The sequence below is a fragment of the Schistocerca cancellata genome, chromosome 12 (assembly GCF_023864275.1).
Source record: "Schistocerca cancellata isolate TAMUIC-IGC-003103 chromosome 12, iqSchCanc2.1, whole genome shotgun sequence".
Classification (NCBI taxonomy): Eukaryota; Metazoa; Arthropoda; class Insecta; order Orthoptera; family Acrididae; genus Schistocerca; species Schistocerca cancellata.
In genome coordinates this window covers 119,982,238-119,999,624 of record NC_064637.1, presented here as the reverse complement: position 1 = coordinate 119,999,624, position 17,387 = coordinate 119,982,238, and the positions used below count along the sequence as shown (strand labels likewise).

General features: G+C 46.1%; 1 protein-coding gene across 1 annotated transcript in view; it reads right to left on the bottom strand.

Annotated features, from left to right (window-relative positions):
• Positions 1 to 17,387, bottom strand: part of LOC126109504 (5-hydroxytryptamine receptor 2A) — a 285,596-nt gene that overhangs the window by 63,294 nt on the left and 204,915 nt on the right. Inside the window, exon 8 of the mRNA XM_049914527.1 lies at positions 10,268 to 10,722. Within this exon, the coding sequence (XP_049770484.1) occupies positions 10,268 to 10,722 (455 nt within the window). The remainder of the gene's footprint in view (positions 1 to 10,267; positions 10,723 to 17,387) is intronic.

Here is a 17,387-nt window from a genome sequence, read left to right as displayed (position 1 = left end):
GTCGGGACACTTATAGGAACATGTTTCTAGTACTCCACCAATGGATGTAAACGACCTAGTAGCACGCGTGCATTCCACTTCGGCAATGGTTAATGCACGTTGAGCTGGTGCGCTGCTGGTGCCAGTCTGCATCGTTTGTCATCCCGATCGTTGTGAGTCGATTTTCGATGCCTGCTCGGCTTCTTTGCATCTTTGGCGGATGGCTATTTAACTGTGGCGCGCGCGCTCTGCGGGGCCCTCCATCTCGTTTCCCAAGGTGGCTTCCATCAACTCCCCCTCCCGGATGATGCCCTCTCTCCCTCCATTTATCCTTCCTATCAACTCTGATCCTCCCTCCCTCTCCTTTCCTCTGTCCTTACCCTGGGCTCCCTCTTCCGCCCCCTTCCGTCCTGTTTCCTCTCCCCTAAACCTCTCTTTACCTCCCTTCTCCCCCCCAGTCCTTTTGTATTCCCCTCCTCTGCCTACCCCCCTCCCTGCCGCGTCTGCCCCCCACCCCTCTTGTTGGTCCTCATCCTCCATCAGCTCCTTTCCCAGTTCCCCCCCCCCTGCGTTTTTTCTCTCCTTTCCCCCCTTTTTTGTTTTCCCCTCTTCTGTCCAGTTTCCCCCCACCTGCTCTCGACTGTGGTGTCACATTTGCCAACTTTTTCGTGCAGTGTTCCAGTGACTATTCAGTGTTGTTTGTCTTTCTCGTGTTGCGAACAGAAACCATGCTGTCGCTGGGTGTGAATTTTCTGTCTTTTGCGAACAGAATCCAGACTGTCGCCGTGTTTTTTTTTAATTGTCTATTGTTTTCCCTGTCTGGTCCGTATGTATTTTTATTAGCATCATCATCCCTCTGTTGTTTGTTTTAAGTTCCACGATTTCTTTTCGCCTTGTTACTCTCTACGTCCCCGATTTTATCGCCTGTTTTTTTTATCATTATTTGTTCTCCTGATCTTTGTCACAAAATCTGTAGGCTGAAGAGCGGCGTACTAAGCTGCTGCCAGCCCGCCCCCTTCGGGGGGAATTGAAATTCAATAAAGAAAAAAAAAAAAAAACAAAAAAAAAAGCTCTGCTGGGGCTTGAGTTCGGGTACCAGCTGTGTGAGCGACAGTGGCGTGTGGCACTGTGGATGTATGCAGCGTGGCGAGCGGCCGAGTCGGTAAGGCGGAGGAGCGTGGCCAGCTGCTGCGGCGTGTTTTGCTGTTGGAATGCAGATCCGCTGCCGACGGTGATTGGGATTTCCTTGAGATTTCAGTAACAGATTTCCTTCGCGTCTGTTACGTGTTACTCAAAGTGAACGAACTGGAGTCGTCGAATTGTTCCTTGGTGGGTTCTGTTAATGTTGATCGTATACCCGAGTGCAGTGAAAACTATCTTGTTTGTTTCAGTTACTTGTCACTGTATTTGGTCTGGCCGCATGATATGGTGACGGCATTTAAGGGAGTGCTAGCTATGCACAACAAATAGACACGAAGTCGTGCTTAATGTGTAGCTAGAGGTGGTACCAAGTAGTGCGTAAGTCTGTGCCTGGCGTTCCTTTTTATATGTTATTATTTTCTTTGTTTGTTCTAGAGAATTGGCTAATCAAATTTTAAGAGCCGTTACTGGGCAAGTGGTCACGTAGATTAGGTCTGCTTGGGTTCATTTTGTGCCGTGTATAATTATAGGTTTATTTATAACCGGTTGGGCAGATATGTTTTGTGTATCTGATGCGCCAGAATGTTGTCGGCCGCTGATTTGTTTATGTTTAAGATAATTGGCAGTGGTCGACGCGAGCAAACTCCGATCGGGGTATCACGGTCGAAGAGGGAAGTTTAACGACCTGGATCGCTGTCTATGGTTACGTTGTTAGTGTCGTACAATTCCATCTTTTCGGTGAACCTCGTACCTCTAAGTAATACTAATAGAAGCCTAGTTTGTGTTAATTTGGTCGGCCGGAGAGGCCGAGAGGTTCTAGGTGCTAAAGTCTGGAACCGCGCGACCGCTACGGTCGCAGTTTCGAATCCTGCTTCGGGCATGGATGGGTGTGATGTCCTTAGCTTAGTTAGGTTTAAGTATTTCCAAGTTCTAGGGGAGTGATGACCTTAAAAGTTAAGTCCCATAGTGGTCAGACCAATTTCCGTCACTTGATAACAGACTTTACTGTACAGATACTTTATTCCAAGCTCTTTTTAACGGCCGGCCAGAGTGGCCGAGCGGTTCTAGGCGCTACAGTTTGGAACCGCGCGACCGCTACGGTCGCAGGTTCGAATCCTGCTTCGGGCATGGATGTGTGTGATGTCCTTAGGTTTAAGTAGTTCTAAGTTCTAGCGGACTGATGACCACAGAAGGTAAGTCCCATAGTGCTCAGAGCCATTTTTTTATTAATCTGATAATACTTTTAATTTGTTAGAATTGCTTAAGATCAGTCCATGGAAGAAGTCTTAGTTGTTGAAAGCAGTTTTAGATTTGATATGAGTTATGTGAAAGCCAGTTTCTATGTAAGTCATGAAGCATGTTTAAAAGGTTTGTGTGATTCAGTTATGTCAGTTAAATTTAATTAATGGTGAGTTTATGGTAATTGTTTCAATTAATGAAAATTGGTTGAGTTAATTTTGAAAGATCTGTGTCTATCGGACTTAAATGGATTAATGTTTTGTTATCTGAGTCCTGCTGGTGGTTCGGTAGGGCAGGTTGTTACTGTTAATTTCATTAAGAGCATGTGTTTGTAATAAAGAAGTGTATGGCAACTACAAACTGGTTATGTGTTTAATTACCATGTGTCGAAAGGAATATTCACATTACACGTGTGTTGCGTAGAGTCCAGCGAAGTACGATTCAGCGAGTGGCGAAGTGTTTGCAAACACAAGGTGGTGGCTTTGAACATCTTCTCAAAACCGAACATTGTTCGTGTGTGTACGTACTGGCTCTGTGAAGATAGCCTTTATGTCAAACTTACAGAATGGAATTACTGTGCGTAGCGTTATGTGTGATATAGTGTACCCTACCTATAATGTGATTGTACTTAACTCCCTCAGACTTAATTTTTATTGCATATTTTTATCATCACTGCTCACATTATTTAATTTACACTCCTGGAAATTGAAATAAGAACACCGTGAATTCATTGTCCCAGGAAGGGGAAACTTTATTGACACATTCCTGGGGTCAGATGCATCACATGATCACACTGACAGAACCACAGGCACATAGACACAGGCAACAGAGCATGCACAATGTCGGCACTAGTACAGTGTATATCCACCTTTCGCAGCAATGCAGGCTGCTATTCTCCCATGGAGACGATCGTAGAGATGCTGGATATAGTCCTGTGGAACGGCTTGCCATGCCATTTCCACCTGGCGCCTCAGTTGGACCAGCGTTCGTGCTGGACGTGCAGACCGCGTGAGACGACGCTTCATCCAGTCCCAAACATGCTCAGTGGGGGACAGATCCGGAGATCTTGCTGGCCAGGGTAGTTGGCTTACACCTTCTAGAGCACGTTGGGTGGCACGGGATACATGCGGACGTGCATTGTCCTGTTGGAACAGCAAGTTCCCTTGCCGGTCTAGGAATGGTAGAACGATGGGTTCGATGACGGTTTGGATGTACCGTGCACTATTCAGTGTCCCCTCGACGATCACCAGTGGTGTACGGCCAGTGTAGGAGATCGCTCCCCACACCATGATGCCGGGTGTTGGCCCTGTGTGCCTCGGTCGTATGCAGTCCTGATTGTGGCGCTCACCTGCACGGCGCCAAACACGCATACGACCATCATTGGCACCGAGGCAGAAGCGACTCTCATCGCTGAAGACGACACGTCTCCATTCGTCCCTCCATTCACGCCTGTCGCGACACCACTGGAGGCGGGCTGCACGATGTTGGGGCGTGAGCGGAAGACGGCCTAACGGTGTGCGGGACCGTAGCCCAGCTTCATGGAGACGGTTGCGAATGGTCCTCGCCGATACCCCAGGAGCAACAGTGTCCCTAATTTGCTGGGAAGTGGCGGTGCGGTCCCCTACGGCACTGCGTAGGATCCTACGGTCTTGGCGTGCATCCGTGCGTCGCTGCGGTCCGGTCCCAGGTCGATGGGCACGTGCACCTTCCGCCGACCACTGGCGACAACATCGATGTACTGTGGAGACCTCACGCCCCACGTGTTGAGCAATTCGCCGTACGTCCACCCGGCCTCCCGCATGCCCACTATACGCCCTCGCTCAAAGTCCGTCAACTGCACATACGGTTCACGTCCACGCTGTCGCGGCGTGCTACCAGTGTTAAAGACTGCGATGGAGCTCCGTATGCCACGGCAAATTGGCTGACACTGACGGCGGCGGTGCACAAATGCTGCGGAGCTAGCGCCATTCGACGGTCAACACCGCGGTTCCTGGCGTGTCCGCTTTGCCGTGCGTGTGATCATTGCTTGTACAGCCCTCTCGCAGTGTCCGGAGCAAGTATGGTGGGTCTGACACACCGGTGTCAATGTGTTCTTTTTTCCATTTCCAGGAGTGTATATGAAATTTAAAAGGTAGTATAATTTGAGAAAAAACCACGTGCATTTTCGAAAACTTCACGTTATTTGACTATTTACTATTTTTGATTATAATGACAAGGACTAGGGACAGGTTTGGAAAAGCCAAGTCAAACTTCCATAAATAACGACGTGAATGACGTTCTTCAATAATATAGTACGTCACAATGTACCAGATCACAAGAATAATGCACGATTATTCGTCGGATGTGTTCTCGACATCACACGTTGCAGGATAGTGTTTGTCATACAGACATGGAAAACATAAATTGAAACGGCATCTACTACATCGAATGAATGCAGTTTACCCGCTTTTACAGGGAATGTTCAGAGTATCTAAGGGAAAACACACTTCGTTGACATATTGAAAAATTTTTCTTTCTTCCGATAGTTTGGATGCAAACTATATATGACCAGTGATGAAAGAAATATACACTAAAATTTAGGTTTAAGCAGGAGTCGAACTCGCGCCTCTGAAACCATCGTTTTATCAAGCTTGAACGCTAACAAGTTGACCACCATAAACTCTAACGCCATGTACTACGCATAGATACGTCAGTTACATAATAGAGGAGTAATACTTCTCTTGCAGTTTTCTCAGAATTGCCAGAGTAGTGCACCTTTCTAATTGCACATTAGTCGTTTTAATGGCCTACTAAAAATCTACAAAGTTAATCTGTGATCCTAGCGTCGTGGTCTACCCTTGAAAGTGGTTGTTTACGTCTGTAATAAGTTCATTTTATGTCTTAATGTTTAAATAAAGGTAACAGTAACAGAAAGAAATGCAGAAGATATCGCATTGTGGAGGATTAATAACTGAAAATTAAAAAAAATATTTGGGGCGAGCTGGCCGCTGTGGCCGAGTGGTTCTATGCGCTTCAGCGCGGAACCCCGCTGCTGCTACAGTCGCAGGTTCGAATCCTGCCTCGGGCATGGATGTGTGTGATGTTCTTAGGCTTGTTAGGTTTAAGAAGTTCTAGGGGACTGATGAGCTCAGATGTTAAGTCCCATACTGCTCAGAGCCATTTGAACCACTGTTTTGCGCGAAAGCAACGGCGAGTCTGCATAGCTGTTCATCACGTCACTGCCTCCTCTCACTGAGGTAATGGGACACTTGGTGTACAGCGCAGAACTCATGCCACCTGTTCTTGGCCGCACTGCGCGCCGTTACAGCGTTGCCACAGCCTCGTTTCTTAAATCGTGTCTCTATTAAACCCATTGGTGGCACTATGTTTTGTTAAGTCCACTTTTGTCTTGAGCTGGGACTAGGAGTGGCATGCTGACTGCAAAATGTGACATTTTTTCTTAAACCTGTATATGTCTATTATCCTGCTTTCCATGTGGTGAAGTCTGTACTATTCTTCCAATCCTTATGCGGCACACAGCAAACCAGTGCTTAACAGTATTGGTTAAAAACAGTCTTGGTTACAATTTTATTTTTTTTATTTTTCAACGACGCGTTTCGCCTTATTTAGGCATCTTCAGGTTATCTTTTCTAGAAGGACGCGCGAGGCACCAAGCTCTGCATAACGCGTTACCGTTCACAGGAGCGAGTAACAGTAAGATGGGGGCTCAGGTAGTAACAGTAAGACGGTGACTCAGGTAGTAAGCTTACTACCTGAGCCCCCATCTTACTGTTACTCGCTCCTGCGAACGGTAACGCGTTATACAGAGCTTGGTGCCTCGCGCGTCCATCTAGAAAAGATAACCTGAAGATACCTAAATAAGGCGAAACGCGTCGTTGAAAAATAAAAAAAAAACTAAAATTGCAACCAAGACTGTTTTTAACCAATACAATTCTGTACCATTTGTTGCTAGAAATACAGCACTCCACCTCTATATGGTACGTACTGTTTTATGTCGGCCATCATTGTCTGTGATTATTCCTGTCGAACAACGTCTCTGTTCCTCAGAAATTGTGAAACAGTGTACAGTGCCTGGTTAGACGTAAAAGAGGGTTTGGTTGTGGTGGTGGTGGTGGTGTGTGTGTGTGTATGTATGTGTGTGTGTGTGTGTGTGTGTGTGTGTGTGTTAGGGGCTGGGGGGGGGAAGGAGGGGGTGAATTCCTAAGGGACCAAACTGCAGATATTGAGAGGTGGCTACACTGAGCCATAGCGCCAGAGATCGCGCCAGAGAGTTTGTTCCGCCGCCTCCACTGGCAGTGATTATTGAGAAGTAGCGGTGGGCAGTTCTTGTTCAGATGTAGTGGGGAGTGGTTGTCGTGAAGTCGGAGTGGAGAGTTGTTGAGATGTCTTTGTAGTGAGTGCCTGTTCCATGTTTTATGCAGTTGTTTGATGGGAGAGACTGCAGATGTTGTTCCAAGGGAGATATTGTAATGATTAGAGTGCATTTCGTCAATATATATGAAGGTAACAAAACACCATTTTTTTCATTATTTCTGTGTCTTAAATAATGCGTCATTACAGGTTCAGTCAACAAAGCATCTGGCTTGTGTTCTTGGATTAGAGTGTAATTCTGGTTTTCTTGCGTAATTATAGTATTTCTGTTTTCTTTTAATTACTTCAGTATATATGGTGTTTAAATTATCTTATCTTATTGAAAAAGAAATGGAGTGACAATAGTGGTCAGAGAGGGTCTGCAGGAGGAGGTGGAAGGTATCAATGATCGAATGATAAAAGCCAGAGTACAAGTGAAAGGAAAAAGCATTGAAATCATCCAAGCATATGCCCCACAGGTGGGGTGTACAAAAAAGGAGAAGGAGGAATTTGAAGATGACATGCAAAAGCAGCTAAATGGAGGTAATCAGATTATAATAGGGGACCTCAATGCACATGTTGGCACAGACAGGAAAGGATTCGAGGAGATAATGGGACCAGAGGGCTGGGGGAACCGAAATAGAGAAGGAAAATTGTTGCTGGAATTCTGCAAGAGGAATGGGCTGACGATCGCAAATTCCTGGTACAAGAAGAGAAGTAGTCACAAAATAACTTGGTACAGTGGGGACTGGTCCCAAACTTCAGTAGTAGACTATGTACTAGTGGATAGGCAGATGATGAGCAGCCTCACAGATGTTAAGGTCGTTCCATCTGAGGCCTTAGACAGTGACCATCGTCTGTTGGTAGCCACCCTGAGAGAGAAAAAAGATAGGAGGGCAACAGATATACAGGAGAAAAGGTTGAAGACATGGATGCTGAAAGAGGATGAACGGAGGACCCAGTACCAGACACTGATCAGGAAGAAGCTGCCAAAGGAAGATCAGAGAACAGTGGAAGAAGAATGGGGAGATTTTAAGAGGGCCCTAGTTGAGGCAGCTGAGATTGTGTGCGGAAGAACTAGCACAAAGAGGAGAAGTAAGGAAACCCCATGGTGGAACAACATATGTAAAGAGGCAGTACTTCGAAAGAACAAAGCCTTCAGAGAATGGTTCCAGACCCGAACAGAGGAAGCTAGGGTAAAATATAAGGAAAGCAAGAAAGCGGCACAGACCATAGTAAGGGCGGAGAAGAAGAAGTGGATGGAAAAATGGACAAGAATGTTAGAAGAGGACAGTGAAGGGAACAAAAAAGTACTTTACACCATGGTAAGAAATAAGAGGAAGGACAGAAGCGAGTGCCTGAGGATCATGGATAATAATGGAAGAGTTGTGGAGGAAATGCATGAGCTCAAAAAGATTTGGAAGGAGTACTTTGAAGATCTGTTGAATGCCGCCAAGCGGGTAACTAACAGCGATGGAGAGCCTAAGGCAGCAGACGATGATAATAGTGGGGAAATTGATGATCTAACTTGGAATGAAGTGGAAGAAGCCATAAAGAGGATGAAAGGGGGCAAGGCACCAGGCTGGGACGAAGTAACAGTGGATATGATACGAGCAGCAGGAGAAGTAGGAACCCAGTGGCTATACAGAGTGCTGAGGGTGGTGTGGAAGGAGAACAGAATTCCTGAGGATTGGAAGAAAGGAATTATAGTCCCGATCTTCAAGAAAGGGGATAAAAGGAGATGTGAGAACTACAGAGGAATCACCCTGCTATGCCACTGTGGAAAAATCTATGAAGAGATCCTGGAGAAGAGAATAAGAAGCAGTATTGAAAGTAGACTGCAAGAGGAGCAGTATGGTTTCAGACCGGGAAGATCAACAACGGACCTCATATTTGCGGTAAGGCAACTGCAGGAAAGGCACTATGAGTACGGGAAGGACTTAATCATGGCCTTTTTAGATATTGAGAAGGCGTATGACAGTATCTGTAGGGACAAGCTCTGGGATGTGCTGAACGCAAAAGGGATAGATGAAGAGATAACACGAAAAGTCAGAAAAATGTATGAGGGAAGTGAGAGTTGTGTGAAAGTGGGGAGGGAATGTACTGCATGGTTCAAGCTGGAAGATGGGCTGCGACAGGGAAGTGCACTTTCGCCTTTATTGTTTATTATTGTTATGGATGAAATCCTACAGCAAGTGTCAGATGCAATTGGAGATCATAAAATGAAAGCAGTGCTTTTTGCCGATGACCTGATGTTATGGGGAAATTGCGAGAAGGAGGTGCAAGAGCAGTTAGATGCATGGGAGGCAACGGCAGCACAATATGGAATGCATTTCTCTGCAAAGAAAAGTGAAATAATTGTCACAACAAGGAAGACGAATAGGCCAAATGTGGATATAACTTGTGGAGGGGAAAAACTACAAGTGGTAGAGAACTTCAAGTACCTGGGAAGCGTGATTGAAAGTAAGGGGGGAAACGCAATGGAAATAAATGAAAGGTGCAGAAAAGCAGGGCAGTTCTACAAATGCATTAGGGGGCTTATTTGGAGCAAGGAGGTGCCACAGAAATCCAAGGGAATTATATACCGAACCTACTTTGTCCCCATATTGGCATACGGAAGTGAGACATGGGTAATGCACAAAAGCGACAAAAGTAGAATACAGGCTAGCGAAATGAAGTTGCAGAGGAGCAGGTTGGGTGTAACAAGACGAGACAGATTGCGAAATGAGTATGTGAGGGAAAGACTAAAGGAGGAACCAGTACAGGACAGGATAGAAAAATCAAGACTGCAGTGGTATGGACACATGAAGAGAATGGATGAGGGAAGAATTCCTAAGAGGATGTTTGATCTGCAACTGGAGGGGAAGAGGCCCAGAGGAAGACCAAGAGATAGATGGGTGAAGGGAGTGAAGGAATGTGTGACGAGAAGAGGAGAGAACTGGACGAAGGTGGAAGAGGGGGAATGGTGGAAAGACAGAACACGATGGAGAGGCTTGTGTTCCCGACAGACCCAGCCAGTGGCTGGAAACTGTCCAAGATGATGATGATGATCTTATTGAAAAAGAACCGTGCCAGATGTGTACGTTGAGTCACACTTCACACACAGAACAGCTATACTTGTGTTTTGGTTTCGTAGGTTTTATAGTTGCTGGGGACTTAATTAATTAATTGTGTTAACGGAAATTTTCCTTCATTCTTTGTTGTTACTCTAAGCAGTCAGATTGCGTACTAAAACTAGTCAGGGCCAGCCGTTTACGAGATTGCGTAACCGGACAGACAGTAAAATTATTTTAATAAAAATTTAATTAAGCCCCCATGCAATATCATCGGTCTCTAGACTTACACGCTACTTCAACTAACTTACGCTAAGGACAACACACACACCCATGCCCGAGGAAGGGCTCGAACCTCCGGCGGGAGGGGCCATGCAGTTCGTGACATGGCGCGTGTAACCACGCGGCCACTCCGGGCGCGTCTGGTGGTGGTAATGTTGCAAATATAAAGAGGCCTGGGACTGGCGCAGCATGCACAGCGCACAGTGTATGTGTGGATCGGATACCTCTGTCTGGAAGGCGGCAGGCGGCGGGATGGGACTGGCGACAGTGAGCTGCTGCTGGGGCGACGGAGTGAGCGGCTGCGGCACTGGCGCCACCGCGACCGGCGCCACGGCGGGCTGCGCCAGCAGCAGCGGCGTCAGCGTCCTGACGGACAGCTCGGCCACGGCGGACGGGTTGTCCGTGTCGAGCAGGCTGCAGCCGCCGGAGGACGCCTCTGGTATCTGGGCCAGCTGCTGCTGCTGCTGCTGCTGCTGGGGCTGCTGCTGGGGGTGGCCGGACAGGTGGGCCGGCATGGGCGGCGCCGTGCGGCCGCCCACCGGGTACAGCGCGACGCACGCCTGCCCGTTGAAGGCGGGCAGCGCCGCCACGCTGGCGCCAGTCTGCACCACCAGGTTGGCCAGCGAGCAGCGCTTCGGCTGGTGGTTCTGCGCCCCGCGCCACGGCGTCGGCGGCGGGCCTGAGCAGCGCACGCGAACCGGCGCCTCAATAAAGCCCTTAAATCGGCGAGGAAGGCGGTACAGGAGATCGACAGGTCGCATGCAGCTCAACACACTCACTTGGATTTTTGGACAACATGGTTGTGAAGATGAAGCAGTGGTTAGTATGATTAATCAATTATTCAAAAACAGTCTTAATCGCGAGAGTGAGATTTTCACTGTGCAGCGGAGTGTGCGCTGATATGAAACTTCCTGGCAGAATGAAACTGTGTGCCCGACCGAGACTCGAGCTCGGGACCTTTGCCTTCCGCGGGCAAGTGCTCTACCAACTGAGCTACCGAAGCACGACTCACGCCCGGTCTCACAGCTTCACTTCTGCCAGTATCTCGTCTCCTACCTTCCAAACTTTACAGAAGCTCTCCTGCGAACCATGCAGAACTAGCACTCCTGAAAGAAAGGATATTGCGGAGACATGGCTTAGCCACAGCCTGGGGGATGTTTCCAGAATGAGATTTTCACTCTGCAGCGGACTGTGCGCTGATATGAAACTTCCTGGCAGATTAAAACTGTGTGCCGGACCGAGACTCGAGCTCGGGACCTTTGCCTTCCGCGGGCAAGTGCTCTACCAACTGAGCTACCCAAGCACGACTCACGCCCCGTCCTCACAGCTTTACTTCTGCGAGTACCTCGTCTCCTACCTTCCAGACTTTACAGAAGCTCTCCTTCGAAACTTGCAGAACTAGCACTCCTGAAAGAAAGGATATTGCGGAGACATGGCTTAGCCACAGCCTGGGGGATGTTTCCAGAATGAGATTTTCACTCTGCAGCGGAGTGTGCGCTGATATGAAACTTCCTGGCATATTAAAACTGTGTGCCGGACCGAGACTCGAGCTCGGGACCTTTGCCTTCCGCGGGCAAGTGCTCTACCAACTGAGCTACCCAAGCACGACTCACGCCCCGTCCTCACAGCTTTACTTCTGCGAATACCTCGTCTCCTACCTTCCAGACTTTACAGAAGCTCTCCTTCGAAACTTGCAGAACTAGCACTCCTGAAAGAAAGCATATGGCGGAGACATGGTTTAGCCACAGCCTGTGGGACGTTTCACGAATGAGATTTTCACTCTGCAGCGGAGTGTGCGCTGATATGAAGCTTCCTGGCAGATTAAAACTGTGTGCCGGACCGAGACTTGAACTCGGCACCTTTGCCTTTCGCGGGCAAGTGCTCTACCAATATCCTTTCTTTCAGGGGTGCTAGTTCTGCAAGTTTCGCAGGACAGCTTCTGTAAAGTCTGGAAGGTAGGAGACGAGGTACTCGCAGAAGTAAAGCTGTGAGGACGGGGCGTGAGAAGTGCTTGGGTAGCTCAGTTGGTAGAGCACTTGCCGCGAAAGGCAAAGGTCCCGAGTTCGAGTCTCGATCCAGCACACAGTTTTAATCTGCCAGGAACTTTCAGTCTTAATCGCATTTATTATTATTATACCACCAACCGGTTTCAACCGGACGTAGAGGTCATCTTCAGGATACTATTTCCTGCCGTTATGTAAGCAGGAGTGACACCACCAGCAGTCGACCAATGGTGTAAACGCACAGAAGGTGACTCGAACGTCGGGTTCAAACCGGTTGGCAGTATAATAATAATAAATGCGATTAAGACTGTTTTTGAATAATTGACACTCACTTTGGCTTACAAATACTGCAAGACCGAGAAGTCTTTGGATTGAAAAGGGTGCACAGCAATGAAACTCACAAAAAAGGAGAGACTACGCTGGTCACGTGTGATATTAACCGAAAAATTGGCTCTGTTGCAGGAGGTAATGCTGCTTGAAGCTAAGTTCTTGGTGAACGAATCACGGGCTGGGAAGAAGGCAAGACTGACAGTGGAGGACGGAACCAAGGAACATCAGAAGCGACTACAATTAATAAAGCCGTGAAATGTGTATTATTATTGGACAAGTATCCAATGAGTTCCAGCCAATAATATCCAAACAGCAGACTCTCACAGAAAGCAAACCGAAGACGAAACCGACGAGGAGTAGCAGAAATGGGGCTATCGATACACTTGACATCAAAATTGGGAACCACGAAGCAGGTGAAATGGATTATTCTTTCTTGGAAGTAAAATAACATTTGGCGGACGAAGTCGGGAGGATATAAAGAGCAGGTCAGCAGAGGCGAAGAGGGCATTCATAGCCAAAAGAAATCTCTTAGTATAAAAGCCGGCATTAGACAGGGTTGTAGCCTCTCCCCGATGTTATTCAATCTGTATATTGAGCAAGCAGTAAAGGAAACAAAAGAAAAATTCGGAGTAGGTATTAAAATCCATGGAGAAGAAATAAAAACTTTGAGGTTCGCCGATGACATTGTAATTCTGTCAGAGACAGCAAAGGACTTGGAAGAGCAGTTGAATGGAATGGATGGTGTCTTGAAGGGGGGATATAAGATGAACATCAACAAAAGCAAAACGAGGATAATGAAATGTAGTCGAATTAAATCGGGTGATGTTGAGGGTATTAGATTAGGAAATGAGACACTTAAAGTAGTAAAAGAGTTTTGCTATTTGGGGAGCAAAATAACTGATGATGGTCGAAGTAGAGAGGATATAAAATGTAGACTGGCAATGGCAAGGAAAGCGTTTCTGAAGAAGAGAAATTTGTTAACATCGAGTATAGATTTAAGTGTCAGGAAGTCATTTCTGAAAGTATTTGTATGGAGTGTAGCCATGTGTGGAAGCGAAACATGGACGGTAAATAGTTTGGACAAGAAGAGAATAGAAGCTTTCGAAATGTGGTGCTTCAGAAGAATGCTGAAGATTAGTTGGGTAGATCACGTAACTAATGAGGAGGTATTGAATAGGATTGGGGAGAAGAGAAGTTTGTGGCACAACTTGAGCAGAAGAAGGGATCGGTTGGTAGGACATGTTCTGAGGCATCAAGGGATCACCAATTTAGTATTGGAGGGCAGCGCGGAGGGTAAAAATCGTAGGGGGAGACCAAGAGATGAATACACTAAGCAGATTCAGAAGGATGTAGGTTGCAGCAGGTACTGGGAGATGAAGAAGCTTGCACAGGACAGAGTAGCATGGAGAGCTGCATCAAACCAGTCTCAGGACTGAAGACCACAACAGCAACAACATTACGTTTCTGAGAACGTACGTTTCCAGCACAGTATTGCACGCACGACAATCAGGGACTGCTGAGAAACGAGGAGGTTCCCTGCAGAGTCGGTGAGGAGAGGAACATGAAAATTAGACAAGAAGAAGCGACACGGCGATAGGACATGTATTACGATCTCAAGTAATAACTTCTGTGGTACTTGAGAGAGCTATAGCGGGTAAAATATGTAAGGGAGCGGATAGAATGGAATATGCAAAACAAATACAACAAATAATTGGGGATACAGAGCGCAAGTGATACTTTGAGATGAAGACAAAGGAGAATAATTCGTGGCAGGACCCGTCAAACCAGTCAGAGGAGCGAAAAAAAAAAGAAGGTCGACATCTCTGCAAGCTATTGCTCCTCCTTCATTACGACAATTCTGTTGCCTTTGTCAACGTTTGTAGCAATGCTATGGACTTCCCAAAAATAATATTTGTATTCATAGTGGCAACGGTTAATTAGTCAACTAAAGCTTCATTATCATTAGTGGTATGTTAGCTCAATGCAGTTTTAACAGTCTTTAGTTATCTAGAACCGTCATGAGCCATTTCATCAATATTTGATATGACTAGTGCAGTCATGATTTTAAACATAGCAATCATTTCTTTAAGCATCTTTATGCTAAGTGGTGGCTCGATATCAAGGTAAAGCCTTTATTTCACATTTCGGTTTCGACCTGCAGAACGTACAGTAATACAAGTTTGAAATTGTTAAGGCTTTCGTGGCCACTTGTTGACAAACTGCCTGTTGGCTGCTGTCTCGGGTTCTTCGGCCGACGTTCATCTAATGATTTTTCTAGAAAAATCTTTAGATGAACGTCGGCCGAAGAACCCGAGACCGAAGCCAATAGGCAGTTTGTCAATACAAGTTTGTTTAAGTATCCATTGGGTAAAAACTGAACGACGTGGACATCCCTTGCTGTTCTGTCTTATCGTTGTCGCTATTAATGCTAATTCTAAGCGGTTTATTACGCTCTTTTTCTATCTTATTAACACTTTCAGCAGTACTCTGGGAATCCGATATTTTGTGTCCTCCCACGTATGGGCATGCAACGTGTCTAGAATCTAATTTGTGCCTCAGTCAACTGCCTTTTAATTATGTCCTATTTAATTTCAATATCCACACAAAGCTTTTCTTTCTATGAGTAAACAGCTGACGAAGAACCGAGAGGGGACAATAAGAATAGAAGAAGTGGACAGACGCGTATGGACACTCTGTGACCAAAATGGTACTGAAACAGAGGATGACAGACTAAAGGCCGAAATACTAAATGTCTTTTTCCAAAGTTGTTTCACAGAGGAAGACTGCACTGTAGATCCTTCTCTAGATTGTCGCACAGATGACAAAATGGTAGATATCGAAATAGACGACAGAGGGATAGAGAAACAATTAAAATCGCTCAAAAGAGGAAAGGCCTCTGGACCTGATGGGATACCAGTTCGACTTTACACAGAGTACGCGAAGGAACTTGCCCCCCTTCTTGCAGCGGTGAACCGTAGATCTCTAGAAGAGCGTAGCGTTCCAAAGGATTGGAAAAGGGCACAGGTCGTCCCCGTTTTTAAGAAGGGACGTCGAACAGATGAGCAGAACTATAGACCTGTATCTCTAACGTCGATCAGTTGCAGAATTTTGGAACACGTATTGTGTTCGAGTACAATGACTTTTCTGGAGACTAGAAATCTACTCTGTAGGAATCAGCATGGGTTTCGAAAAAGACGGTCATGTGAAACCCAGCTCGCGCTATTCGTCCACGAGACTCAGAGGGCCATAGACACGGGTTCACAAGTAGATGGCGTGTTTCTTCCGCAAGGCGTTCGATACAGTTCCCCACAGTCGTTTAATGAACAAAGTAAGAGCATATGGACTATCAGACCAATTGTGTGACTGGATTGAGGAGTTCCTAGATAACAGGACGCAGCATGTCATTCTCAATGGAGAGAAGTCTTCCGAAGTAAGAGTGATTTCAGGTGTGCCGCAGGGGAGTGTCATAGGACCGTTGCTATTCACAATATACGTAAATGACCTGGTGGATGACATCGGAAGTTCACTGAGGCTTTTTGCAGATGGTGCTGTGGTGTATCGAGAGGTTGTAACACTGGAAAATTGTACTGAAATGCAGGAGGATCTGCAGCGAATTGACGCATGGTGCAGGGAATGGCAATTGAATCTCAATATAGACAAGTGTAATGTGCTGCGAATACACAGAAAGATAGATCCTTTATCATTTAGCTACAAAATAGCAGGTCAGCAACTGGAAGCGGTTAATACCATAAATTATCTGGGAGTACGCATTAGGAGTGATTTAAAATGGAATGATCATATAAAATTGATCGTCGGTAAAGCAGATGCCAGACTGAGATGCATTGGAAGAATCCTAAGGAAATGCAATCTGAAAACAAAGGAAGTAGGTTACAGTACGCTTGTTCGCCCACTGCTTGAATACTGCTCAGCTGTGTCGGATCCGTACCAGATAGGGTTGATAGAAGATATAGAGAAGATCCAACGGAGAGCAGACCGCTTCGTTACAGGATCATTTAGTAATCGCGAAAGTGTTGCGGAGATGATAGATAAACTCCAGTGGAAGACTCTGCAGGAGAGACGCTCAGTAGCTCGGTACGGGCTTTTGTCAAAGTTTCGAGAACATACCTTCACCGAAGAGTCAAGCAGTATATTGCTCCCTCCTACGTATATCTCGCGAAGAGACCATGAGGATAAAATCTTGGAGATTAGAGCCCACACAGAGGCATACCGACAATTCTTCTTTCCACGAACAATACGAGACTGGAATAGAAGGGAGAACCGATGTACTCAAGGTACCCTCCGCCACACACCGTCAGGTGCCTTGCAGAGTATGGATGTAGATGTAGATGAAGACTAAAATAGGCGTGGAGCAGGCCACAGTCTGTATCATCTACTGTTCAACGTTCAAATCGAAGATTCTTTGAAGGAAATGATACAAAGTTGAAGAGTGTGACTAAAATTCAAGATGAAAGAGGACATTGCAATACTCTGTGAATGTAGGAATGATAACAAGTTTAAGTGAATGAACGGACAACACGCCACAAATTGCGAATTAAGAGGATAAGAAAGAAATATGAAAGGGCTGAGGAGTAGCACAAATGACAGTAGTGAGAAACTTAACATTAAAATTGGGGGCCGCATAGCAAATGAAGGAATTATGCCGTCCAGGAAAGAAAAAAAACTTTATGATGGATGACGCAGGAAGGATATAAAAAGCAACCTAGTACAGACAGCGAGAGTATACCTTACCGTATTAAGGTACTAGTATCAGACAGTTACCACATTTGAGAATATTTCTCAAAACACCTCCACAGTGGAGCACTGGACGTGACCCATGGACTCCGGGTTTAAAGATTTGCAGATGTAGTCTTACGGAAAGTTGCTAAAAGTCAAGTGAACTATAACGTAAGAAATGGGAACGTTCTGCACAGAATCGACGGAGAAAGGAACATGAGAAGAACAAGTAACATTGCAGTTATTCCGTATTTTGTGACTGTATGAAGTCTCAGAT